Below are 27,244 nucleotides of genomic sequence, written 5' to 3' on the forward strand. Positions count from 1 at the left end.
CTCGGGGATGGGCTCAAATGTATCAGGCTCCTTCCACTCCCACCTAGATAAAGTAAATGAGCTCATCGGCAGACAGAGTAACCCAAGAGGTAAATGGGCCAGCCCCAGAAGCCTCCAGGAATACTGATACCTCTGGTGAAGGGTTGTCTGAGGACCAACCACCCCTCTGCTTAAGGATCTCAAGGATGTCTCCATAGTAGATGTATTCAGGTGGTGAACCGGAGGACCCTTCCCATTCATCAAAATCAATATCCTCTGTGATCGACTGCCAAGGGGAGTCCAAGTGCCTCCTTTTACACTTCCTCTTCCAAGGGATTTTCTCAGTGGAGTGCTCCTCAGAAGCATCAGAAGAGATTAAAATACCCTGCTGGATAACCTGGAGATTTTGGGCTGATTGTCTCTGTGTTGCAGAATGAAGGAGCTCAAGGCGCAAGACCCACAGAAACCAGAGCGAAGATCCAAGTGGATAGGATCCGTCCTTCCTGCTGGAGCAGATAACACTCTCTTCAATACCTCAAAGGCAGAACGGGGAGAAGGAAGACAATGGAGCCAAGAAGCCAGGCTTCTGGCCCATCGGTTCCCTCTGCCATAAAGGCAAACTACCAGAGGCGGAAGTCAGAGTCAAGCTGTCCAATGCCAAGGCTCCGAGGGGCACAGACAGCTCTGAAAACTTTGGAATCGACTGTAACACTTGAGACCAAACAGGGGCACTTCAGCTCAGAGAGTCATCTGACTCTGAAGAGATCGGAGCCGGTGCACACACAGATAGCTTCAGATCCAAAAATAAGAATATCTTCGGATCTGAATCAGGTGGACCCGGAAGGCTCAGATTCAGGGGCTCTGAAACGATTGGTTGGATCAGAGGAGCTGAAATTGGCACAGTGGTAGAAAGACTTCCTGACCCAAAAAGGTAGAAGCCAGGAAAAGTCCCATTTTTATTTGCGCCATTAAGAATTTCCTCATCATTCTGTCCATGTTGGCTTTGGTCAAACTTCGGGAAGAACAAGAAGTTAGGAATGGGAACTTAGAAGGCAGGCATTCCAAAAAGGGAGTAGGTACTGAAGCCAAACATGGTAAATATCTGGTTCTGGGTAAAAGTCTCAGATCCAAAGTGCTTGGATCCTACGAAGGTTTTGCCAAATCAGACACTGGTAGAAACACAGCGGCCTTTGGATCCAAATTTAGGTTATTTCTTTGGCGGCGATCCTAAAGGTTTAGGAGCTGTGATGGAAGAAGCCCTTGATTTAGATTTGGGGAATTGAGCCCTAGCAATAGTTTCTGAGAAAGTAGTAGTAAGTAATCCTTTCAAAATAAATCTATTTTTTCAAGCCACAATGGCACACAGAGTAAAGTTTTTGCAAACAGCACAACCAACTTGAAGGTCATCCAGGCCCAAATAATATACACACACTGTGAGTGTCGGACAAGGACAACTTGTGCCAGACTTTTTGTCACTTCTTAAAACCCAAAGGGCTTTTTCTGACATCCTTAAACACTATAACAAAAAATGAATAAGTCGTCGTCACACTTTTTTTTTTTTTTTAATCAAGGGAGAAAGAGAGACACCAACGATGATATTAAGAATTACACAAAGTGTAAAAATACAAAAATAAAAACAAACAGTACCAACTATGGTATGACAGAACTACAAGTAGTGTAATAAGAGAGCATTAACTAGTAAGAAAAATTTTAAAACAGCTATCGTTTTAATGAATCGAGCGAGAGCTCAAGACCACCATGTCTAATCGTGAAAGCAGCAAACAAGATCTTATGCATGTTAGAGGATGATGCATTATGGGTAAGGGAGACACTTGAGGGTTTTTTAGTGGCCAAGAGCTCAAGCAATGGCTGAGCTGGATACAAACCAAGCAGCTGAGGAAATAATGAAAATTGTCACCATCAGATCAGAAGATTTTCACCACTGCTATAGAGGAAAGCAGAACATTTCTCTAACAGATCAAAAAATAAAAGTCTGCCTTTAGATTTAACAGTAACTTACGGCAGCGATAGAAGGCTTTTTTCCATCTCCAGCAGGTGGATGCGTTACATCTGCTCCAAGAAATATGACTGGTTGCTGAAATACTGCAGGCCTAGTGATGAAAATTAAAAATATATGTAAACATTAAAAAATAATTCTTCCTGCTCCAAAATGCTCAAGACAGTTTGTAACAGCTGTCACTGAAACAATATAGTCCTAGGTTTTCTTCATGATCCATCACCTAACATTACTGTCTCTGAAACTGATATTTTTTTTTTTTACAGCAAAATCTCCAATTTGCCTGCAACCTTTCTCCTCTGAAAAGGAGTCACAACTGCCCATACATGACGGGGGTTGGCGGGGTGAAGCACTAACTTGTACCTTCAGGGAGCAACAGTACTTGAATACAAGAAATTTTACTACACCTCCTTGACAGTCATGGGGCATTCTTTTTTATACTTGTTTGCATTTATCAAGCTGAACACCAAATCTATTGCTAATACAATATTATTTTATTCCAGTATAATGAACTCACTATTTCAATCTATGTATTAAATACTATTATTAAGTTTGCTTAGCTTACACATCATTAATAAATTAAAGACCACAGTATAGTTGCCACTCTGCATGAGTAACTTTAGTTAATCATTTACTTTCTAGAAACATACAACTCCAGTCTTCACTGTCAGTGTCTCCTGTCTTGTCGCTTAGAGACCAGTGACCCTTCTTTAAGTTAACTTTAAAATTCATTACTGTAAGTTTATTTTAATGTAGCCACAGAATGACTAGGCAACTCTCTACTTATTTTAAAGCTGCATCCTGAATGCAGGGAATAAATGTCAACAATAACAGTGAATGAACTATTTTACTGATGGCACACTTTAGGAAGCAAGTCTCTCACTAGTGTAGTGCAACACTGAAGCTGACTCAATGAGAAAGGGGAAAATCAGGGCAGTCATCAGTCAAAGCAAAGCAAAGCAGCTGCTGCAGCTAAGATGCGTGCCACTTATATACTGCCCACTTGCGGACTACATGCAATTTGCCAAGGCCACACATTACTTAATCAAGGATTGAATCTGGCTTAGGACTGACAGTTTGAAATCACTGTCTTAGAGATTTTCTTGGCATATCTGTGAGCGGACCATCCTCACTGTCTGAAATTGGAATATCCTTGCTTCTCTCAATTCAGCTTTTGTAATCTGAAAGTTCTGGTTTTCAGAAACATGCTGCCCAACTGCTGGAACAAATGACTACACAAGCTGCAAAAAATCATCACGCCCTGTTCCTTTTACATGCTCAATCACGTCTAACCAAACATGCAGACTGCAAATGAAGAAAAACAAAGACTGTAAACGTGCTATTACAAAGGCATTAAAAATTAAAAGGTATGCACATACTATATCAGCCAATCTCTGTGGGGCTCAGCCTTAGCTGGACAAAAATTTAAAGCTACCCCTTGGTTGGGAATTGGTATAATGGTTAAGGTATTCACCTCACAAACATCAGGTACAAGGTTTGATTCTCACTTCTGAAAGGGAAATTGGCTAAATTTAAAAGGACCCACAAGGGCAGCTAGCCTAGTACTTAAGATATAACCCCAGCAATAACTCACAAAAGGTGGAATCCTGAATTATTCAGTGTACCAAAGGGGGCCATATGCCTAAAATTTCCAAACAATATGTGTGGTGCTGGTGTAATCTCAAGGCAACATAAAGTTTTGTACCTACCATAAATGTAGATGTTCGAGTGCTAATACAGCTGCAGTCATAACAGATGGGTTATCCTGCCATCAGGCGGGTCCCTCGGTCGGCCGAATTCCAAAGTCTAGGTCCGGCGTCAGTTGTCGTCGCTTCCTCCCTGACGTCAGTGTGGCAGGGGTATAAAAGAGCCAGCCGACGCCATCTTCTTCAGTTTTTCTTGCCCCAGATTTCAGGTGCCCCCAGAAGGAAGGCAAAACATAAACTTATGTAATAATGCAATATAGAATAATCAAAAAACAGTAGTTTGCAAGCAAATACACCATAAAAGAATACCCCAATCAGGTTGTATGAGAAGGTGTTTGTCATAAGGCCTGTCCTAAGAGGGGATGGAGGGAGGGAAACCTGGACTGCAGCTGTATTAGCACTCGAACATCTACATTTATGGTAGGTACAAAACTGTACTATGTTCATCGTGCATACAGCTGCAGTCATAACAGATGGGTAGAATCCCAAAGCTAAATAGGGGTGGCAGGCACTAAGTGGAACTAGGAGCAGCAAGGAAGCCCTACAAGACTGCTGTGGCAAAGCCCGTTCTAGATTTAGAGTAAAGTGGAAGGTGATAGTGTTTGGAGAAAGTGTGCACAGAACTCCAAGTGGCCGCTTCCAAAATGTCCTTGGTAGGAACCCCCCTGAGGAAAGCCGCATAGGTAGCTGTGGCCCTTGTGGAATGGAATCTGATGCTTGAAGGCACAGTTTTTCCATGAAATGAGTAACAAAAGCGTATGCAGTGGGCTATCCATTTTGAGATTGTCTGTTTGGAGATAGCCTTTCCTTGAGCACCTGTAGCATAGGACACAAAGAGTTGCTCGGATTTTCTGAATGGCTTTGTCCTGTCCAAATAATAACGAAGTTGTCTGTGAATGTCCAAGGAATGTAGTAGTCTTTCCCCTTTGTTTTGTGGGTGAGGGTAAAAGGTAGGTAAGTGGATAGTCTGATTCAAGGCTACACTGGATACTACCTTTGGCATAAAGGAAGGGTTGGTTCGTAAGGAAACTCTGTCCTGATGAAAAATGATGAAAGGTTGCACAGCCATGAGGGCCTGTAGTTCCGAAACCCTGCGTGCTGAGGTGATAGCCAGAAGGAAGGCTGTTTTCCATGACAAATATTGTAGTTTTGTTGAAGCAGCTGGCTCAAATGGAGGCAGGGTCAGTTTTTCCAATATGAAGTTGAGGTCCCAAGCAGGGACTGGTGGTTTCCTTGGGGGTTTTATATTCTTAGCCCCTCCGAGGAACTGTCTTAAGAGAGGACGAGAGAATAAAGGAGGATCTGTGTTGTATTGTGCAGAAATGGCTGAAGCATGGATCTTGATGGAGGAGAAGGAAAGTCCACTGTTTAACATCTCAGCTAGGTACTGTAATATTTGAGGTAAATTTATTACCCAAGGATTCTGGCCCTTTTTCTGATTCCAGGCACAAAACCGTTTCCATTTGGCGGATTAGGCTTTTCTAGTAGAAGGTCTTCTGGTCTCCAAGATGACATCCTGCACCTCCTTGGAGAGGAGGGTCTGTTCGGAAATCAAGGGATTCTCCATGCAGCTAGATTGAGGGTTTTTAGCTGGCTGTGAAGAGTTTTGAAGTTGTGCTGGGACAACAGAAGAGGCACTAGAGGCAGGATCCATGGTGGGGAATGCGTCAGGCTCTTCAGGAGTGGATACCAGTGTTGTCTTGGCCAGTCTGGAGCAATGAGAATCATGTTTGGCCTCTCTGCTCTGGCTTTTAATAGAATTTTGCGTAGGCGCCTTGCTGAGAACCGGAGCACCAGTAGTCGGCCTTAGCTTAGCGTGGTGTCGGTAGAAGTCGTGGACCTCGTATGTCGGTCCTTATCTTTGCGTCCTTTACTCAAAACTGGAGTCGGAGTATCCGATGACATAATGTAATCAAATCTTTTACCAAAATAGTGGTGGGCGAACTCCGCCCGATGCTTGATAGTGCGTTTGTTGAATCTAGCACAAAAACGGCAGGCCGAGACGTCGTGGTCTGGGCCTAAGCAAGGAATACAGAAAGAATGGAAATCCTTATGCGGTATTTGCTTCCCACATGAAATGCAATTATTAACTTTGTCTGACATCGGTCTGAGGCAAGAAAAGTTTCCAACGGGGTACTTAGCTTTCAAGAAGACTTCGGCTGAAATATTTTTGTAAATCTCAGGAGCTGGCCGACCGGCACTTGCGAACTGCTTCTGCTTCAGGCACCGCGCGGCATGAAAGACTGAAGAAGATGGCGTCGGCTGGCTCTTTTATACCCCTGCTGCACTGACGTCGGGGAGGAAGTGACGACAACCGACGCCGGACCTAGACTTTGGAATTCGGCCAACCGAGGACCCGCCTGACGGCCGGATAACCCATCTGTTATGACTGCAACTGTATGCACGATGAACATCCAAGATGTCACAGCACAAATGTATACAACAAACCTATTCTTAAGGTATGTACTTGAATCATAAAAAATATTACATGATAACTACAAGATTCAATCAGGGGGAGTTAGAAAAGATTTGGGAGGGAGATTGGAAAGGCAATTTATAAAAGAACCATGGAAGGACATCTGCATGACTTCCAAGAATGCAAAGTCCAGACGTTTTAGGATTGTAGCTTGGGATTGTTTGCCTGGGTATTTTTACACTCCAAGCAGACTTCAAAAAAATTTTAAGTAGAAAGCAAATGCTGGAGGAGAAATAGAAAACAGATATAACTGGAAACATGATTCTTAGGCGGGCACAGAATTGACAGATTTAAAAAATTCTCTACTGAGTACTCTGTTAAACATATTGAGGGATCACATGGCTGTAACTAAAGAAAATTCTTTTGAGCTGGGACAAAGGATCTATTTTGCTTACATATAGTAAGCACTATGCTTAATGGTACAGGCAGATAAATAGCAATTACTAAAAACTGGAAATTTAAATCTAAACCAAGTTAAACTGAAATACTGAAAACTGCAATGCAGATAACAGAACTAGATGTGCAGATAACAGAACTAGATGTGGAAAGCTTTAGAAAAGGGAAGGAGCAAATTATCTTTCAATTCCTCAGCTGAAGGATACTGGAGCAGATGAGTGTCAACGAAAAGGAGCACTCAGACAGCTGGTCATCACCCTAGGAATCTGACTCCTCAGTACAGCTCCTGTAAGGAAACATCTGCTCTCTCCTCCAGTGCTGGAAGCAGTAGTTCACTCCTGCCTGATGTGGCCGTATGAGCAGCCTTGAAGGATGTGCTGATCTCTTGGCTTTTAGATGCTTCACAAGGAGCAATGTCAGAAGGGTCAAGAGGAACCAAAGATTATTAGCAAGACCCTAAATGGCCACAGCAGAACTGCCAACCAAAGGCTCAAGCAACAAGAAAGCAGAAGAAACTCAACTCTCACTGGAAAGTTTTCTTTTCTTTGGGTCCAGGGAGAAGATCTGAGGAGCCAGAACCCTGGTTCATTATACTGTCAGATAACAGCTTTCAATTTTTGCATCTCTAAATGAAGTAAGTGGGTGCTGTGTTGGTTTCTTAAGGTCCTGGGGGTTAAGGATGAAAACGTTAAACAAGCCTTAGTGTCATGTTCTTCCCCCAGACGGTACACAGATGATGTATGGTGGTTTTTGCATATTTGCTGCCCAAAAAAAAAAAAAAAAAAAAACTTCCCCTTTCTCCTAGACATAACTTCTCACGAAAAGGTACACTTCCTGTTAAACTATGGAAAGTAGTTTCAAACAGGCTACTTAACTGCTCACTTTGAATTAACTGGCCAACCACCAAACCTGTAGCTCGATGTGTGTGTACAGCTTTAAGAAGCTTTCTAGGTGTTTGCACAAGTGTATAAATACCGAGCATGTGCAAGCCTGACTTCCATTTTTGTAGTAAGCTGTTCAGATGTATGCATGTATGTCTGTGCAGTCTGTTTGATAATCAGTTCATTTATAATTTGTAATGGTGCTATCCCTCCGGATGCGTTTCTATGTAATAAAGCATATAAACAAACTACCCCACCTGTTCGTCATCTACACTAGACAGAGACGAGTGACATTGTGTCAGAAGTGGATTTATCTAAAAAGGACAGCACAGCAACCAAAGGACCACAGCTGGAAGACCAAGTTAATAAAACCACGGCTTAAATGAACAAGGTTTTATTAACTTGGTCTTCCAGCTGTGGTCCTTCAGTTGCTGTGCTGCCCTGTTCTGGAGTTTGTTTTTGCCAGGTTTTTTTATCTAAAAAGGACATGGTGCTAGAATGGCATCCATATTCCCCACCTTTGTGACAGAAATGCACTCAGTTAAGATTGGAGGAATATACAAGTGTGAATCATCCCTGCACTGTACGTATAACTCTCAAAACAAAGTATTAAAACTTGCTCAAACTATTTCTTATTCAGAATGCTCTAAACGAATTTCTAACAGAAATATCCGATACTATGATATATTAACAGAAATATTCAAAATAACTAAAGAAAATGTTTGAAATAAAGTCCAAATCGCATAAAATAAATAAAATAAGGGAAATGATCGCATTTTTTTTCGCCAAGCACTACTTTTTTGCATTAATCAAAGCTATTCAAGTTGTATGAAGTGTCTGTATGTTTGTGCAGTATTATAGTACAGTTTATTCACAAAATACAGCCATTTCAAAGCATATTTCCCAAAGTACAGTATTTCAAAGAGTTTACTGTACATTTGAATGTCATTACAACCACATATAGTGGCTTGTTTGCATATAATTACAAGGGCCATATTTTTCAGTGTGTTTGGGCAAAATTCGTTGGCATGGCTGAAGGATTTCGGAAACCAGGTTCACCTGTGTTTGACAATATTGCAGAGAACTGGGGAATGTTTGAATAAGAGTATGACATTTTTATACAGGCTGCATTTTCTGACAAAGATGACAGTACAAAGGCATCTATTCTGCTTAATTTAGCCGATTCAGAAGCCATAGAAAGGGAGCGTCCATAGTTGTACCTGCTTAGTCAAGGGAAGACCCCAAGTGCTTAAAACAAATTTAGAGACAGGTTTACCCCCAAACAAATGTCACAATGGAAAGGCACTTATTTTATACAAGGGATCAAAAGCGTGATGAAACTTTTGCAGCATATATAACAGATTTGAGAAACAAAACTAAAACATGCAGATTTGGTGAATTAAGGGATGAGTTGATAAAAGACAGATGTGTGTGGTATTAAAGATGATGCTGTGAGAAACATTTTCTTCATGACAGTGATTTAACTTTGAATAAGGCCACTGAGACTTGTCAGATATATGAACTTACAGAAAAGCACACCAATATGCTTACAAATGAGAGATGCATGCTTCCAGCAACTTCTAAAGCCCATGTTGATAGTATGCAGCACATGGTTAAAAGCAACAGGCCCAAGCACATGGCAGCAACTGTAAACTCTGCAACAGTCACTGGAAAACCCCATAGCTTTCTAGGCAGTTCCAGAGCACGCACAGTCTCAGTGACGCATAAGAGTGAGTCAGCAAACTCAAAGAATGGGCCCCCACCCAGTTTTATTGCCAACTGTCGTAACTGTGGAGGAAGTCATGAGCCTTGTTGTTGTGTCTTTCGGCTTTTCCCGGTTAAGGGTCGCCACAGCGGAACTCCGGTCCGCTAATGACTGGCAGTAGATTTTTACGTGCCGAGTTGCCGGCCCTAACGCACAACCTTCAACAAAGGTACGCCCATTCACACATGTCTCCACGCAGAAGACGCTCTAGCTGAGAATCGAACAGGACGTCTTACTGTGAGGCGACAACGCTACCGCAGCACTACCACCGAGCCGGAGAGAGAAAAATGTTTAGCTTTTGGTCAGCAATGTCACAAGTGCAATAACTGGAATCATTTCAAAAGGTTTTTAAATCAAAATGCACACATTATTTTATTAAAAAGGGAACATTCCAAGAGACAAGTTGATCAGTTAGAAAGCTGTGACTCTACTTTTTATGTTGATGGTGTGTCAGTGCTTCATGAAACAGTCAATGCAGTAGATTTATGGGCAAAGAATGAAGTATTTTGTACTGTTTGGATAAATGGGAAACCCAAAGAGCTCAAAGTTGACACAGGTTCAAAGTGCAATGTTATGTCTGCAGAAACATTTGCTACAGTATGTGTTGGTGAGAAGCTTGACATGGCAAAGTTAAGAAGCTTGTTGCTTAGGGTGGTGAAGAGATTCAAACCGAAGGCTTAGTAATACTTTCATGTTACTCTGCTGGGAGAAGCCACAACTTATTTTAAATGGTCAAAAAGCATGTACAGTCATTATTAGGGCTCGGAGACAGTTTGAAAATAAGACTGCTTTCATTTATTACGGAAGTCCATCATGTTAGCTTGAAAGATCACTACTCTAATTTTACCCAGTATATTTTTTTCTACCTATGCTGATCTTTTCGAAGACAGACTAGGCAAACTTCCAGTTGTGTACTCCATGAAGTTACACCCAAATGTCAGTCCAATTGTCAGACCAGCCAGGAAAGTTCAAATAGCTACGCAGAACAGAGTCAAAGCCAAGCTAGACAAAATGATGCAACAAGGTGTAATTTGTCCAGTAGGTTAACCAACTGAATGGGTATCACCCATGGTGGTAGCTCATAAGAAAAGCTCAGATCATATCAGAATATGTATTGATCCACGAGATTTGAACAAAGCACTGAAAAGACCTCATCATCCAATGCATATAGTCGAAGAAGTTGCAGCTGATGCCAAATGCTACTGTTTTTTCTGTCTTAGATGCAGTGTGTTCATTTTGGCAAATTTTGCTCGACAAGAAATCCTCATTGATAACTACGTTCAGTATGCCTTTTGGAAGTGACAGATTTTTCAGAATGCCACTTGTGATAAATTCTGCCAGTGAAGTCTTTTAACGTGCAATGGGGCAAATTTTTTCTGGGTATCCTTGTGCTATTATAGTAGATGATATTCTAGTAGGAGGTAATGGTGAAGCTGAGCATGACAGAAACCTCAAGAAAGTTCTGGAAAGAGCACGTCAAGTGAATCTTAAGCTGAATCCTCAAAAGTGCAAGTTCAGGTTACGAGAAGTCACTTATGTTGGTCATTTGTTTACCAGTTCAGGATTACAACCAGACCCTTCCAAGCAAACAGCTATACTTGAGATGCCAGCTCTAGACAATGCTCAAGCCCTTTAACATTTTCTTGGCATGGTTAACTATCTAGGGAAGTTCATTCCAAACTTAAGCCAACTAGCAGCACTGCTTAGAGAGCGGACACAAAGATGTAGCCTGGTCATGGTTGGAACAGCACCAAAGAGCATTTGATGTCCTGAAACAGAGAATTGCCAAGTCCACCAAATCTCAGACAATATGATGTTCACAAACCAGTTACTCTTTCCTGTGATGGTTTGAAATCTGGTCTTGGTGCAGTCATTCTTCAAGAGGGTCAACCTGTTGCCTATGCATTCAGATCTCTAACTCAAACTGAAATCCAGTATGCTCAGAGAAAGAGCTTTTGGCAATTGTGTTTGCATGTTCGAAGTTTCATGATTATATTTATGGTAGACCTACCCAGATCAAAACTGATCACTAACCTAACTATTTTGAGAAAGGCTATGAACTGAGCTCCAGCCAGATTGCAACACGATGTTGAGATTGCAGAAGTACCATTTCAATCTTGTCCACACAAAAGCCAAACTTCTTTATCTTTCTGATACATTATCCAGATCACCCAAAAACACCACTGAATAGCATGAGAATGAGAACCTTGATTTTGAAGTCATGAAAGTGAGAATTTTTTTTCTTCCACACGTCTTAATGAGCTTAGAAGTCACACAGCCTCAGATCCTGTTTTACAAAAGCCCAACCACTTAATCAAGGATGGCCGTCAAAGTAATCTAGTTTACCTCAAGAAGGGCAACCTTATTTTCCTTACAGAGATGAGATTTTTGTCTGACAATAGTATCGTCATGAAATGTCCAAAATTCACTGTTGCAAAGTCCTTGCAACAAGAGTATATTACTATTTTGTATCGTGGCCACCCAGGAACTGATTCTACTAAAAGGAGGGTGAGAGGACTAGTACTTTGGCCTTCTATGACACAAGATATTGAGAGAGTACATTCATCTTGTTCTGTATGTAATAGGACAAAGCTGCATCAACAGAAGAAACCACTTCAGCTAAACCAGATTCCTGAACTACCTTGGTCGACAGTAGCCACTGAAATTTTCAAATGGAATGGTCAACATTACTTGGTGTTAGTAAACTCTTATTCCAATTGGTTCGAGATTGACCTACTTCCTAATCTAGCATCCAGTACCGTCATTACTAAGAGGAAGTGTCATTTTGCGGTCCATGGTAGTACAAACAAAGTTATTTCTGCCAATGGCATACAGTTTATTAGCCAGCAATTCAAAAGATTTGCTGAAGAGTGGGACTTTATCCTTGTTATGAGTAATCCTGAGTACTCACAGTCACATGGTTTGGCAGAATGTGCAGTTCAAAGTGCAAAACAGTTACTTGAGAAGTTGAAACGAGACAATAGTGATGTTTTCCTGAATCTCAGAAATATTCCTGGTGATAAACATCTTGGTTCACCTGCCCAGAGACTTCTGTCGAAACAATCCAGAACCACATTACCAGTCAACAGTAGTTTATTGGTTCCAAGTGCTAAGAACAACAGATCAGTGAAAGCCCATCTGATAAAGAAATGCCTATCCCAAAAGTGTTATGACAAATCTAGCAAACGTGACGGAGAGAGAATGCAAACGTGGAAAGGTTATGATCGGACTGGAGTCGTGAAGAGTATTTGTTCATAGCCCAGATCGCACATTGTGGAATCACAAGGAATAGAGTTTAGGTGGAATTGGAAACATTTGATGACTGTGTCCGAGCCTGTACCATAGCAGCTAGCCTGCGAAAAAGACGATCTCAAAGCGAGTTATCTAGCATTCCAGTTCCAAAGGACATTCCAGTAAATATCCCTGTTCCTGAGATGAATCCCGAAATTCCTGCTACGTGTTGTTCACTGATGACTGTCCCTGCTGCTAAACCTAGTTCTAATTACTATATTACTAGATCAGGTCGTACTTCCAGACCATGTTACAGATGCACAGCAACGTGGACATGAACATTGTGTTGGTTTCTGATGTCTATATTATTGCACATCTTATTCCAATGTCACTTCATTGAGGGCAATCTATTTAAGAGGGAGGATGTAGATCAATATGTGTGTACAGCTTTATGAAGCTTTCCAGGGGTTGGTACAAATGTATAAATACTAAGCACGTGCGAGCCTGACTGCTCTTCTGTAGTAAGCTGTTGAGATGTAAGCATGTATGTCTATGTAGTCTGTTAATCAGTCCATTTATAACTTCTAATGGTGCTATATCCATCCTGATATGTTTCTATGTAATAAAGCATATAAACAAACTACCTTGCCGGTTTGTCATCTGTGCTAGAGAGGGACGAGCGAAAAACCTATGAAGCTGAAAATGTGACACTTGCTAGTTGCTTTGATGGCAAATTAGTAATGACCTTTGGTACCTATACATCTGTTTTATACTGGTGTGCCCTTGACCTTTAACAGCCATATGGATAAACAGAAGGTACCTAGAGCTTTTAAAGCTGGCCAGATATCCAATCCTTGGCAGTATATGCCCCAAATAGCTTAGGTTACTGCAACACTTATCTAATGATGATCAGCATGCAAATGTACCAAAAGGAAGAGATGTTTCTGATTAAAATGCAGTAGACAAGAAAGGTGCAGAAAGTTGGTGACAGCAGAGCTTTTGTGGAAAATTATTTGCTGTACAGCAGATGACAAAGAAGAGAGTGCGGGCAGACAAGGTTTCCAGATCAGCAGCAGCATAAGTGATCTGGCAGTATGCTTACTTTTTCTAGGATGTAAATGGTTGACAAAGTTATGACCCAGTCTATGGCCCATGACAAATGCACATCTCTTTTCCAAGGGGGGCTCCAATTCTATTATCCTTTGTTTGTTCAAGTACCACACACAACAGACTGGCTAACAGATCAAGTGAAGACAGGCCCATATACAGTTCCTATACTACATTCTTTCTTTTAACATCTTTGTTAAACCACCACATTTTAAGCTACAACATAATTTTAAATACTAGAAAAGAGTTACCTATTACTGATGGATTTACTGCACATCAGCAAGTCAAATGGCATCATAAATATTCAGTCTAGGGATCTAAACATTTTCCTTATCAACAGAACAGTTAGGAGGGACAGATAAATGTCGCAGAGAGGATACTGTTGCTACAAGACTGACTCTCCATTCACATAAAAAAAAAGTTCATCCCTGTTCATTTTCAAGTGCAACTTATATTTATGGATAGGAAACGGCCAATTTACCCCAAGACTGCCTCTGTCTGTACTACTAATGGATAGATGCAGCTCTTAAAAGCTTTATCCCATGCACTGGTCCCCTCAAATTATCTACGATATGACCCCTGCTATTCTCTTTAGTAATAATATATAATTATCGACCATGGGATGGGTAAAGGCCAATCTACAACCAAATGGGATAGGTTACTTTAAGCACAAAAAGGGAAACTGGCTAGGCTTAAAATGGCCCTCAAGGGCAGCTAGCCTAGAAATTACCTATAAGAAAAACAAACAGTTTCCATTATTATCACTGTGCAGCGTACAGAGAGACAGACTAGGTACCTTAGCTTCTGGGTGGTTTTCAAACCATGGCCTCCCACTTTCCCCATGCTTTTGTTTAGACAACATATAGCTGCACCTTTTTTATTCACCTCCCTGTTTTAAGACCATTCTAACTGCTGTTGTAACACATCACTGTCCATACCCATTAATTATAGCCACTTGAAAGTACACCTCAAATGTTTGAGGTGATAAGAAAAATAGCCACCATAAAGTATTCCAACCGACTTTACACAAATGGACACTAGTTCTGCAAAGCCAGACAAATGACTGCACCTTGATGATGACAGCAGATTTAGCCACTGTCATCCACAGACAGCCAACCATCTCCAGCAATTACATCCACAATGACGGTGTACATCTCAAACTTCTGACTGTGGTAAAACTAAATTACTTACTATGTGTAAAATAAAATTAAAATACATGATCGTGTCCAAACACATACAAACCTAAGTATTCCAAAGTATTTCATACAAATGCACACTAGTCCTATAAAGTGCGAGTGTTTAAATTGATCAAACAAGAGAGTAAGTTACTTTCATCCATAGATAACCCCACCCAGCAGTTGTAGCTACTTTGCTGTGTATACCTAACCTGACTGTGATGAAAAAAAACTTGCAACCTCTCACAGCAAGAATCAGATTAAAAAAAAAAAAAAACTGGTAAAAAACGAAACTACAAACTTCAAAAAACAAATTACAAAGGACAAACCACACTAGGACTAATTGTAAAGGTTAGCGCTTTCGTTTACTAAGTTAGGAAACTTCTTCAGACAACTTGTCTGAAGAAGTTTCCTAACTTAGTAAATGAAAGCGCTAACCTTTACAATTGGTCCTAGTGTGGTTTGTCCTTTGTAATTTGTTTTTTGAAGAATCAGGTTAAAACCAAAAAAGAGGAACAAATTAGAATTACAACATATTTAAAATATTACTGTTATATACCGCAAAACATGGAATCAAACTGAACTTCTTGTCACTATTTAGTGACTGAAATCCTCAATGGATTGCCAGAAGTACAGGTGCACAAGTCCTACTTGCATGTTCAAATTCTTCCCTGCCTCAGTGGCATTTTGGGTTATCTACCAAGGTAAAGTGGTACTGCCCTGCTTTTAAAAGCTCAGACGCTCCCCCTTCCTCCTCTTCTTCGTATGACAACTGATTGGCTGAGCATATCCTGACAGGGAAGCCTTCAGCTACCACAAGAAGATACAGTTGTGTACTTGTAACAGTAAACATCCTACTGATCACTGCTGCAGTATTCCAGACATACGGACTGTCACTGCTCATGTCCGGCCAGGGTACCAAAGCTTTACCTTCAAAAAGGTCGCACATCTGATGCATGACTCCAGCTCATATGTGTTGGGGTATACAGATGAACGTATACATGTGGATCAAACTATCTCCAGGCCAGCAGCCTGAAGACTACTGAGAGAGGGTGACTAGTCAGCTAGGATGGGTGCAGCTCAAATAGGTAAGAAAACTTCCCTGTTACCACATGACAGAGTAGAGGATAAAGCAAAGGGGGAAATAGGAAAGTTGAAGTGAAGTACTGAAGATGGGATGAAGGGTGAGATGGAATATTGCAACAGTGAACAGTAGGACATCTACTGTTATGGTAAGTTTACACAACTGTACAATGTACCGAATGAAATCACTGTTGCAGTATTCCTGACATAGGGGTAAATTCCCAGAGCTGAAGAAGGAAGGGTGGTTGCCTACTGAGTAGAAGAGTTGTCTAGCAGTCTGGACAGGACTGACCTACCAAAGGCTGCCCTGGACCTGGGGAAAGCATCAATTTTGTACTGTTTGGTAAAGGTGTGTACAGAGGACAAAGAAGGAGCTTCTAAGATAGATCTGGAATCTATTTGTTTATGAACAGCCCCTGAGGAAGCCACTGCCTTACTGGAATGTGCTTTAGGGCAGGAAGGTAAGGTCTTACCATAATGTGAGTAGCAGAAAAAGAAAGCCTTAGAGATCCAAGTTGCAACAGTTTGACCAGTTGGCCAGGCTTAGGACTCATAAATGATGCAAAACAGCGAATCAGTTTTTCTGAAGGATTTAGTTTGTCCAAACAAAATCTGAGTTGCCTCTGAATGCCCAGGGAATGTAAGATCCTTCCCCCCCTGCTTTGTGGACTGGGAAAGAAAGTGGGTAGATGAATAACCTGATTGAGGGGCAGCTCCTTCACTACCTTGGGCATGAAGGATGGATTGGCCCTGACAGTTACCTTGTCCTTACGAAAAATAAGAAAAGGGGGGAAGGGAGTCATGACAGCTTGTAACTCAAAACTCTCACAGCAGAAAGAGAGCTAAGAGGTGGTTAGGTTTCCAAGTACAGAATTTTAAAGAAGTGGAAAATGCTGGTTCAAAAGGATCAATGAAAGCTTTTCTAACACAAATTAAGATTCCAACGGGGAGAGATGGGTTTCCTTGGTGAGTTAAGATGCTGGACTCCTCTGAGGAAAAGCTTGACCTTTGTTCGAGCCATAAGTGGAGGACATAAGAAGGAGGCAGGTATTGATAGCAGACAGCTGAGCTTTCAAAGAAGTCTAGGCCAAACCTGGTCAAAGTATTCTACAAAGCTAATGCAGTCAAGCAGGAACTTGTGATAACAGTGGATCCCGACTATGTTTGTGGTACCATTACAAAATTATTTTCCATTTAGATGCGCACGATTTTTTAGTAGTGGTTCTCCTGGCTTCTTGTAAGACTTGAACAACCTCTTCAGAGAAGAGCAGTACTTCAGGAATTAAAATTCTAACATCCATACAGTCAAGTTGAGAAATGGAATCTTTGGGTGGAGTACCAATCCTTTTTCCTGAGTTATCAGGTCCAGTTGTATTTTCCCATAATTTCCCATCGTTAGGTGAAATAGCAGGGGAAAACAATGCTGTCTCGGCCAAAAGGGTGCCACTAAAAGGAGTTTAGGTGCATCCTTTTGCGTCTTGCGAAGAAATTTTTGAAGAGGTGGCAGTGGAGAAAAAGAATAGAGGAACTTTCTTGTCCACTAGATGCAAAAGGCATCTCTTCACCAAGCTGAGTCACAAGGGTCTCTGCTGCACAACTGGAGGAGCTAATGCTTGGTTGATGACACCAAGAGGTCTACTTGACGAGTGCCCCACTGAAGGGTGATCATATGGAAAGCCTCTCTTCAGTTTGTAGTGGTCCAAAGGAGAGTGGCTTAAGGAGTCTGCTAGCACACTGTCTTGAGAATTAATGTATGTGGCTGTGAGAATGTCTATCTGGATTGCCAAGTTCCATGCCTCCTGGGCTAACCTGTACAACTGGTAAGATCTGGCGCCTTCCTGTTTATGTACCACATGGCTGTGGAGTTGTCTGTGTATACTAGGAGTAACCAAGGTTTCCAAAGGTGGGGAAAAATCTGAAGAGCTTGTAAAAGAGCCCTCATTTCCTTCAGACTGACATACTCCTTCAGGAACTGAGCCATCTGCTGTGCTCTCAAGTGTGATTCTGTCCATGTCTCTCATACCTCATCCGATACATCTGTGTGAAACTACTGAAAAGGAGGTGGTGGTGTGAATGGCAGTCCTACTTTGAGAATGACCTGTCCCTTTCCACCAAAGCAGCTCCTTTTTGAGAATGTAGGAAGGGAATCAGGGTCTCCATGGGGGGGGTGACAGTGGTGGAACTACAAAGATTTTAGGTACCACTGGATTTTCCTCAAGTGAAGTCTGGCCAGGGGGTGCACAGGGAAGGTGGCTGGCATGAACCCCAAACTTCTAAGCATCTCCCATGCTGAGCAGTGGGCTACAAAGGACATATTTTGTAAAAATTTGGAAAGAATGGACTTTCTCCTGTGGGAGGAAGGCATGCATTTTTCTCAGTCCAGTCTGCAGCCCAGGAAAACCATGTTCGGTGTAAGGGGGCCATGTGGGATTTTTGTAGTTTCTAGTGAAACCTAGACCTGTCAGGAATTGCAGGGTGAAGTATAGAAGCTGAAGAGTAGCAATCTTTGGGAAAGATAAATAATGGGGATGAGGGTAGGGGAAGTGGTTGCTGCAAAGGTAGTCACAGATTTTAGCTTCCAAAAGGAGGCCTCCACATTGGAGATTTCCTGTGAGGTTTGCCAGAGTGCCTCTTCTTAGGAGGGTTTTATTTGGTTCTGAGATTTTCCTAGGATCCCTTCTAATGAAGGAGGCAGATTTAGATGGTTATTTCTTATGGTATCTAGAAGCTGAGAAGAATAGAATCTGTCTGCAATATTCCATAGTCTTAACTTGGTCTTGGTGAATTTTGAACAGACCAGGAGCCTGAAGACCAGACAGTAAGTCTATGAACAAGGGAGAGTTCAAAAGTTTTCATTTGAATTTCTCAGGGATAGGCTGACTGTGAAGCCATGATCTGTGAGCAGATTCAGTGGCAGCTACCCTAAAAGCATCTACATCGTAACTCCACTTAATGCCGCGCCTCACTATTTGACTGGCCTGAGAACAGTAGGCTCTGTAATGACTCTACTGTAGGAGGGCCAAGCATAAAGTTAAGGAATATACAACAGAGATCAAGCACTTTGTCATCTGGATCTGGTAATTAACTGCCCTAAAAGAAAGGGTAGCAGAGGTGTAAACATTTTCCCACCTATTCACACAGCCTTAATATCTTTGTCTTTAGATAGGGCATTAGCACTGGGCAGAAGCTTAGAGGGCTTATCTGAACACAGAGATACTGCAAGGAGGTCTGACAGTGGACTCTTCTACAAGTATTTTAAGTCATCAGGCACTTTGTAAAACGTGTGTGGTCTTTTAAGAGCTGATGGTTGAGAATCAGATGCAAAAGAGGTGGACTGAAAGGTGTCCCAGAAAGCCTCAAGGACAGGAGGGACTGGAGACAAAGTAGGGGTACCCATTCCCAAGAGACTAATACCTTTTCTACACATCAGAGATCTGAGGAGATTGTCAATCTAAGTGTTTCATCATGCCCTGGCCAGTCTCCCCAAAAGAAACTTCCTCATAGGGTAATCAAGACAAGGAGTCCTTTTCACTGGAAAAGATCTGCCCTGGAGAATGAGCTCAGTGGAAAGGTCTAGAGAAAGGTCATAATCTTAATCTTGTTCTTCAGAAGAAAAATTCAAGACAGGTTTTTGAGGAGTAAACTGTGGTTGTGGTGACCCAAAGCAGAGAAGTTTCAAAGACACAACAGCTTTGAGTAACCCTGTGAGAAATCTATCCACCCCTTTTCCTTATCTGCTGATGGACAGGCCACATTCCTAGTCTTCATTTTTTTTTTCTTTTTAGGTGTGATGTCCACCTGGATGACACATGGAGGTAATTCTAACTTCTACTAGAGAGCATGGGATCTCTTCTCCAACTAAAAATTAAGGGATGCTGTAAGGTCCCTTGGAAATGATGACTTGAAGTCCTTCAGACATATCGTAATCTCTCCACCACTGCAGTTCCTGTTTCACAAATACCAGTACCTGTAAATCTAAGGGAGGAAGGTGCTGGGTCCAACAATTCAAGTAACAATGAATTTATTTAATGTGTAGTCTAGCTAGTGATAACAGGAGGATCACTGATGGCATGAGGCCCACAACTTTGAGGAACTCTCTTGCTGAGACCTCATCTATAAGACAGAAATCCAGGAAAATGACTTAAGTCATAACTCTGTTTTCTGTCAGAAAGACCATCCTTTTCACTGCCTATCAATCACCCCAAGAAAACAATGCATTGAGAGGGTGTGAGGAAACACTTTTGAAGGTTCAGTTTGAAGCCCAGGTGGGAAAGGAGGGAGCATGCGACCTTTTCTAAGGACTCCAAGCACTTGGATACAGAATCTGCAAAAACAAACAGGTCATTTAAATAAGGATAAATGTGGATGCCTAGGGTTCTTCGACGGGCAACCACTGGGGCCAAACAATTTATAAACACGAGGTGTAGTAGATTGCCCAACGGTACTACAGAAAATAGATAATATAAGCTAGACACAGCAAATGATTAATAATGACATAGGAAACCTTCAGACACTGGACCCAACCCTTTTTAGTTTTGTCAAAGGCAGATCATGCCTACTAAACCCGGTGGATGACTTTGAGGTGGTCATCAAAGCAACAGATGACGGCAAAATGCTGCTCACTGCCTGCCTTGACCTAGCTAAGGCATTTGATACAATATCCCACTCAGACATTGCAAAACAACTCATGGATTTAGGCATAAACCCCTACGTAACTCAGTGGATAACAAGCTGGTTCACAAATAGGACCCATGAGGTTAGGACTGGATAGACCACCTCCACAAATAGGTCAGTCAACAGCAGAGTTCCCTAGGGCTCAGATTTTGGTATACTCCTCTTTGGCATCTATTTGTCAAAAGTCAAAGCCACTGTCAAGGGCCTCTGGGTTACTAAGTTTGTAGGTGACTGCAAGAGGAGAGCAATAATAGAACCCCCCCAGGAAGGTCTAACACAGACAAATGACAGGTACAAAAGCCACAGCTTAAAACAAAAATGCCAAGAAATGCCTAATAGTACCTTTTGGGAAGTCTGCCACGACAGGAAACTACGTCATTGATAAAACACCCCTAAAAGTAGACACAATAGTCAGAGATGTACAGACTCCTGTAGATAGTAATCTGGATTTTGACCACCGTGTGTTTAAGGCATTCAGAAAATCATTCTATGTCACTCAAAATGTAGCAAGGGTAAGGCATCTAGGTCCAGAGAATTCATCATGCCACTACATACAGTCTTCATCACACCAATCACTGAGCATAATTCTCCCTTTGGTATGTATCTGACTAGGCACATGCGACAACTGGAATGTACACCGAGATTCCTCACAAAAAGAACACAGGATGTAAACACAATGCCGTATGCAGATCATCTCAAAGCCCTAGCCCTACATTCTGTTTCCTACAGACTGCTAACAGGCGATTTATGCCTGGTATACAAGGCAACTTCGGATCCTGTCCTGATGGACCTTTTCCATACCTGCAAAACAAACGTCATCGCAACTACTAGATCCAGGTTTTTAAAGGACATGCTGGAAGGACAGTTATGTATCTCAGAGAATTCCCATTCTCTGGAATAGGTTTCTCATCCATGTGAAACAGAGCCCTTCCCTAACCCTATTCAAGATAACATGGACCAGTAGATGAGAAATCAGAAATTTACCCCAGGTCTGACACTTATCTCTCACATGGACAGAGGTAGCAGTTAAATCATGCTCTAGCTAATATACACCTCATAACATAACCGATGGGAAATATTTGGGTTGTATGGCTAGGCTTATAAAGACCAGAGTGGTCGCTAGCTTAGTATATAAACATAAACCTATGGAATCTCAAAAATGTCCTTAAACTGGGGAAAATAGGAATATGACAAGCATCCTTGAGATCTAGAGTCACCATAAAATAGTGGTCTGGAAGCAATACTATGACCGACTGTAAGGTGAGCACTTTGAATTTCTGAACTTTTAGAAAGATCTTTAGAAAGGACAAATCTAGGAAATGTCTCCACTAGTGCTCCTTTCTTGGTACCAAAAATATTCGGATGTAAAATCCTTTGTCGCTCACAGACACTGGTTTCATGACTCTTGCTTCTACCATGAGATGTAGCACTGGAGGAAACAGCTGTCTAGTCTGGTGGGTGTGGTGGAATTCCCCTAAAAAATAGGAGGATTTTCTAATCCAAAGCTACGTGCATCCTTTCCAAATTATTCTCAGAATCAATATGCCTGACACTGTTTGTGGCCAGGCTGAACTAGAGACCCATAAGCTTGACTAGTCTTATCTGTAAGGCCACGAAAAGAATGATCATGGATCTGATCAATAACGACACAGGAAACCTCCAAAAACTGGACCAGACCCAAATTGGCTTTGTCAAAGGGAGATCCTGCCTGCTCAACCTGGTGGACTTCTTTGAGAAAGTCACCAGGGCCAAGGATGAGGGTAAAACTCACCACTTATCTAGACCTGACCAAAGCTTTCAACATAATCTCCCACTCGGTGATCATACATAAACTTACTGAGTTAGGCATAAACTCCATCATCAGATGGATAGCCAACTGGCTCACTGAAATGGCACGTTGTCAGGACAGATGAATCCACTTCTGATAAGAAACCTGTTACTAGCAGTGTCCCACAGGGCTCAGTGTTGGGATACCCTTCTGTTTGGTATGTACTTCTCTGTAGTGATGCCCAATGTTGGGGGCTTCTGGCTCACCAAGTTCACTGATGACTACAAGCTGGGAGCAATCAGTGGATCCCCAAATGATGGGGACATCCTACAAATAGGCATAAAAATGATAAACGACTGGTGCCAAAACCATGGTCTGAGATTAAATGCTAAAAAAATGCATAAATCATATCCTTTGGTAAATCAGATATCCCTGCAAATAATACTGATAACACTCTCCTAAGAGTAGACCCAGTGGTGAGGGACTGAAGAACACAGACAGATAGTAATCTAAACTTTGACCACCAGGTAGCTACAGTAGTGAAGAAATCCTCCTGTGTGGCTCAACTTATAAGTAAAAGCATGGCATCAAGATCAAAGGAAGTGTACTTAGCCCTCATCAGGCCCATAAGAAAGTGCAATGCTCCCTTCTGGATGTACCTAACAAGGCACTTACACCAACTGGAGCAGTCCCATAGGTTTCTCACTAAATAAGTACGAAGCATAAGACACTTCTTATTCAGACCAACTAAAGGTCCTATCCCTTTACTCACTCTCATATTGTTTACTGACAGTGGACTTGTGCTGGACTTACAAAGCATTCTCTCATCCAGCCCTGATGAAGATTTTACATATTCGCAAGAAAAATTATACAAGGATAACATGTTCCATGGACCTGAACCTTATTTCCGACTCTAACAGAACTTGCTGGAGAGACAGATTTGTATTACAAAGGCTGTCTCTCTCACTCTCTTCAAAAAGAATTTGGATAAATGGGTGGAGAACAGTAAATTCAATCTTGGGGAACTGCCCATGTCCCTTATGGACACAGGCAGTCTGTAAAATGACTCATTGCTCCAACACCCAAAGACCCACTACCCTGATACTACCCCATCCCATATATGGGAATTAAGATACAATACTGTCTTATCCTGGGTATTATTGGCTAGGCCTGTAAAGGCTCTTGTGCCATTAGCCCAGTAATCACCTATGCAGGATGCTCGGTGACACTGCACAGTCATTCTCCCGCAGGGTTTTACAGTTTTTGGAATACCGCTCTTGTTTGGCTTTGAAGAATTATCCTCCTGACATTTCCTTTTGGATAAGTGACTTTTGTTTGGCTCGTATTTTTGTTTGTTCTGACCCATGAAGGAAGACACCTCGTTTGGGGTGAACATGGGTACATGAAACATCCAAGATACACCATGCACTAATTTGCCTCAGTCATCCCGCTGTTGGAGAATGTGTGTAACAGAGGGCCCAAACACCAATTTAAAACTTAAAGGTGTATTCAAAATTTTTAAAATCATTGAAGTTCTGATTATGTAACCAAGCATACTGTCTTAATACAACAGAAGCAGCAGCACTTCTGGGACTATCTACATGTTTAAGCACACCTTTAAAAACATGTTTCTAAACCAGAATCAAATTAGAAAATTTCATTCATATAAGAGTTTTGCGACACAAGTAAAGATGCAACAAAATCATCCATGCTGTATGAATACTGCAAAATAAATGTCCACATATAAGCCTTGATAATCTAATATTCTGAAGACTAGATTTCTATAAAAAGACATCCTTTTGCCTTGAAGATCTAACAATTTTCCCTCTTTTCAGGGGTGGTGGATTAGATAAAGCCAAGGACTTTTTATTGAAGCAGACAGCTGAGACCACAACATATGGGTCAGCAGTTAAATTAGAGTCTATCACGTTAGAGGAGATGCTATATTTTCTCTGAACATTTTAGGGACTGTTGGAACAGATACTGATGTCCTGTGGGCAGTTTTATACACATCTTTCAAGGCCAGTAAGAGCCACTGAATTGGGCATCTCTTCCTCTACCAGATCATATAACCTGCATAGCTCTTGGGTAATTCCTGATTGCTCACAAACAAAAACCTCACTAAATCTAGCAATCATGTGAGGAATTGGACTTAAGTACAAAAAAAACACTTGTTCCAAAATGGAAAACCAAGAATTCTCCTCAAAAAAACACAGAGCACTGCTGCCGCTGCCAAACTTTCTTTATTGATGCATTCTGGTACCTTGGCCCCACAGCCTTTCAATGGAATAACCGCATACAAATCAGGCAGCATTTTATATTCCATCCCCACAATTAATTCAAACAATAAATTCATTAATCAATTAAAACAAGTTAATTACACTTTGCACAAACGTACTTCATTATAAAACAGACTTGTGCCCCCCACACACACACATACTAACACATTACAATTAACATAAGTGCAAAAAGTGAACTGTAAACACTATTTTTATATACAAAAAACATCTGATAGTGGGTTACCAAGAATGTACAACATTCATTTATTTAATAATATCTTCATATTTTATCATTTTATTCACTTTTTTAGATTTTACACTATCTAAACATACACATTTCTCAAAAACTTGATTAGGACTATCCTAAGCCCTATTAAAGCGCTATATAACAATTAAAATCTTTTTTTATATATATGTGTATATATATTTTGACATGTGAATATTATTTCCTTTTATTTTACTAATATTTGTGTTATTATTACACTAAATTCTTTGTTGTTCATGTAAACCAAATATAAACTAAATACCCCACTCTATTTCAAGATTAAGACCTTTCGGGAATAAAGTGCCAAAATAAATTATTAATTTAGATTCCAATTTAATAAACTTCCTTTTAAATTCATCACCCCCCAAAATTTGTTCACCATATGGCTTTGCCAGTACACTAAAAAAGAAACTATCGGACCTCCATGTGTGCTGCAAAAATGCTGTGCCACGGGACTATCTAATCTCTTGTTTCTATCATCTCCTAGATGTTCCAAAATTCTGAGTTTTACCCTTCTCTTTGACTGCCCCACATACCATTTACACGGTGTGCATCCACATCCAATGATGAAGACCACACCACATGAATTACAATTAAACTCATTTTTTACAGAAAATTTCTTTCCATTAATAGTCCATCCATCCACATTCTGTATTTTATCACATACTTTGCATCTCCCACATGGAAATGCATCTTTCCTTTTGACTACCTGAATCTTAAATTATTAAACATACTATGAAAAAACAACCCTTTCAGGGAACAATTTACCCACTAATTCATCCCTACATATGATGGGCCAAAGGTGCAAAAAGTGAACTGTAAACCCTATTTTTATATACAAAAAACATCTGATAGTGGGTTACCAAGAATGTACAACATTCATTTATTTAATAATATCTTCATATTTTATCATTTTATTCACTTTTTTTTTTAAGCTCAGGTTTGCCTTTCAAAAAATCAGAATAGCTGGACTCCTTGTCTATTAGGAAATTGCCACTGTCCTCATCATTCTCTGAAACAGAAAGGTCTCTATTCAAACTAGCACTAGAGTCATGTATGGGAACACAACCACCAGAATTAGTTGTCCTTAGAACACAACTAACCAAGGAAACCACATCAGCCATATAAACAGCTATAATCTGATTATCAGCTGTATGGTAAAGCTTCTGTTTCTTTTTCTTGTGAGCTTTATTAGCATCTAAAATATCCATGGACAGAGTATTCTATCCGACAAGAGGTATCTTACCCCAGACTACTCCTGCACCTAAAAAGGTTTGGTTCTCCATTACTTCTGCCAGGTGCTACTACACACCAATGGGGTAAAAGGTAAGTGGTCTGTGGGTCTATCTGGGACTTATCTGAGCAGTAAGCTGGACAAATCAGCACTGGATCCTACAGAGCCACAGAGCATTCTTCTTTGGATGGAAGAAGAAGACTGGACACTTACTTTCAGTGACAGCTGAAGGCTTCCCTCTCAGGCTATGCTCAGCCAATCGGCTGTCACAGAAAGAGAGAGGAAGGGTAGTCTAAGCTTTAGAAAGCTGGCCAGTACTGGGTTATCTTGGCAGATAACCCAAAATACGACTAAGTCAGTGGGAATGATGAATAGCCGACAAAGTGTATGAGCAGCAAACCAAAATGATGAGACAGAAAAAAAAAAGTTATATACTTACCATAGAGTTCCATCTGTGTTATCTATTTTCATTCCTCCTCGACTGATGGGTTCTGATCCAAGGTGTCAGATCCGACTCAGCCGATGTAAAAGTTTGGGGCAATTCAGAACTCTCAACATTCTTCCTTACCCCAAAATGCAACTTCCCCATTACCTCAAATCTTCTTTGCAAGCAAGAAAGACGTACTCTTACAACTTAATACATATATGTGTATAATTCAGATAGACAGAAGAGGCAATGCTATATCTGGAGCTGATAATGTTCATAGGTTCACAAGTGTGTACTAGGCTAATGGCCCTGCAGCCTTTACAACCTAGCCCATAGGATTACCCTGGCATCGTGTCACCCGACCTTAGTTTCCAGTGCCTCTGTCGAGAAGAGCCACTGGAGTGATCCCGGGGTGAATTTTCTATTTCCCATCCACTCATCAAGATTTCTCTTGAAGAAGGCCAGTGAGGTGCTCTGTTCGACATGTATGGGAAGTCTGCTCCATAGCATGGGCAGTCTCTGGGTTATTAACCTGTCCCTCCAGCACATTCGGTTGATTGTGGTAATGAGGTTGAGGTCTCTGGATTGTGTGGTGCGGAGGGAGTGGGATTTCTTTAGATGCAGCATTTCTAACAGAGCTGGGTCAGACATGGCTTTATAAGTCAAGCAGAGATTGCCTCTAAGTAGGCGATATGAGACAAAGAACAGTAGGGAGTTGTTTTGAGTCTGTCCATATAGGACAAGTGTTTAAGGCCTAGGATCCTCTTTGTGAGGTACTTTT

General features: G+C 41.2%; 1 protein-coding gene across 2 annotated transcripts in view; it reads right to left on the reverse strand.

The window, feature by feature from the left end:
- AGO2 (argonaute RISC catalytic component 2) overlaps positions 1-27,244 on the reverse strand; it is a 2,267,075-nt gene that overhangs the window by 762,325 nt on the left and 1,477,506 nt on the right. For both annotated transcript variants that reach the window (XM_044067244.1, XM_044067245.1), the window contains exon 14: positions 2,000-2,090. In XM_044067244.1, the coding sequence (XP_043923179.1) occupies positions 2,000-2,090 (91 nt within the window). The remainder of the gene's footprint in view (positions 1-1,999; positions 2,091-27,244) is intronic.

The sequence above is a fragment of the Protopterus annectens genome, chromosome 3.part1 (assembly GCF_019279795.1).
Source record: "Protopterus annectens isolate FY-2018-M chromosome 3.part1, PAN1.0, whole genome shotgun sequence".
Classification (NCBI taxonomy): domain Eukaryota; kingdom Metazoa; phylum Chordata; order Ceratodontiformes; family Protopteridae; genus Protopterus; species Protopterus annectens.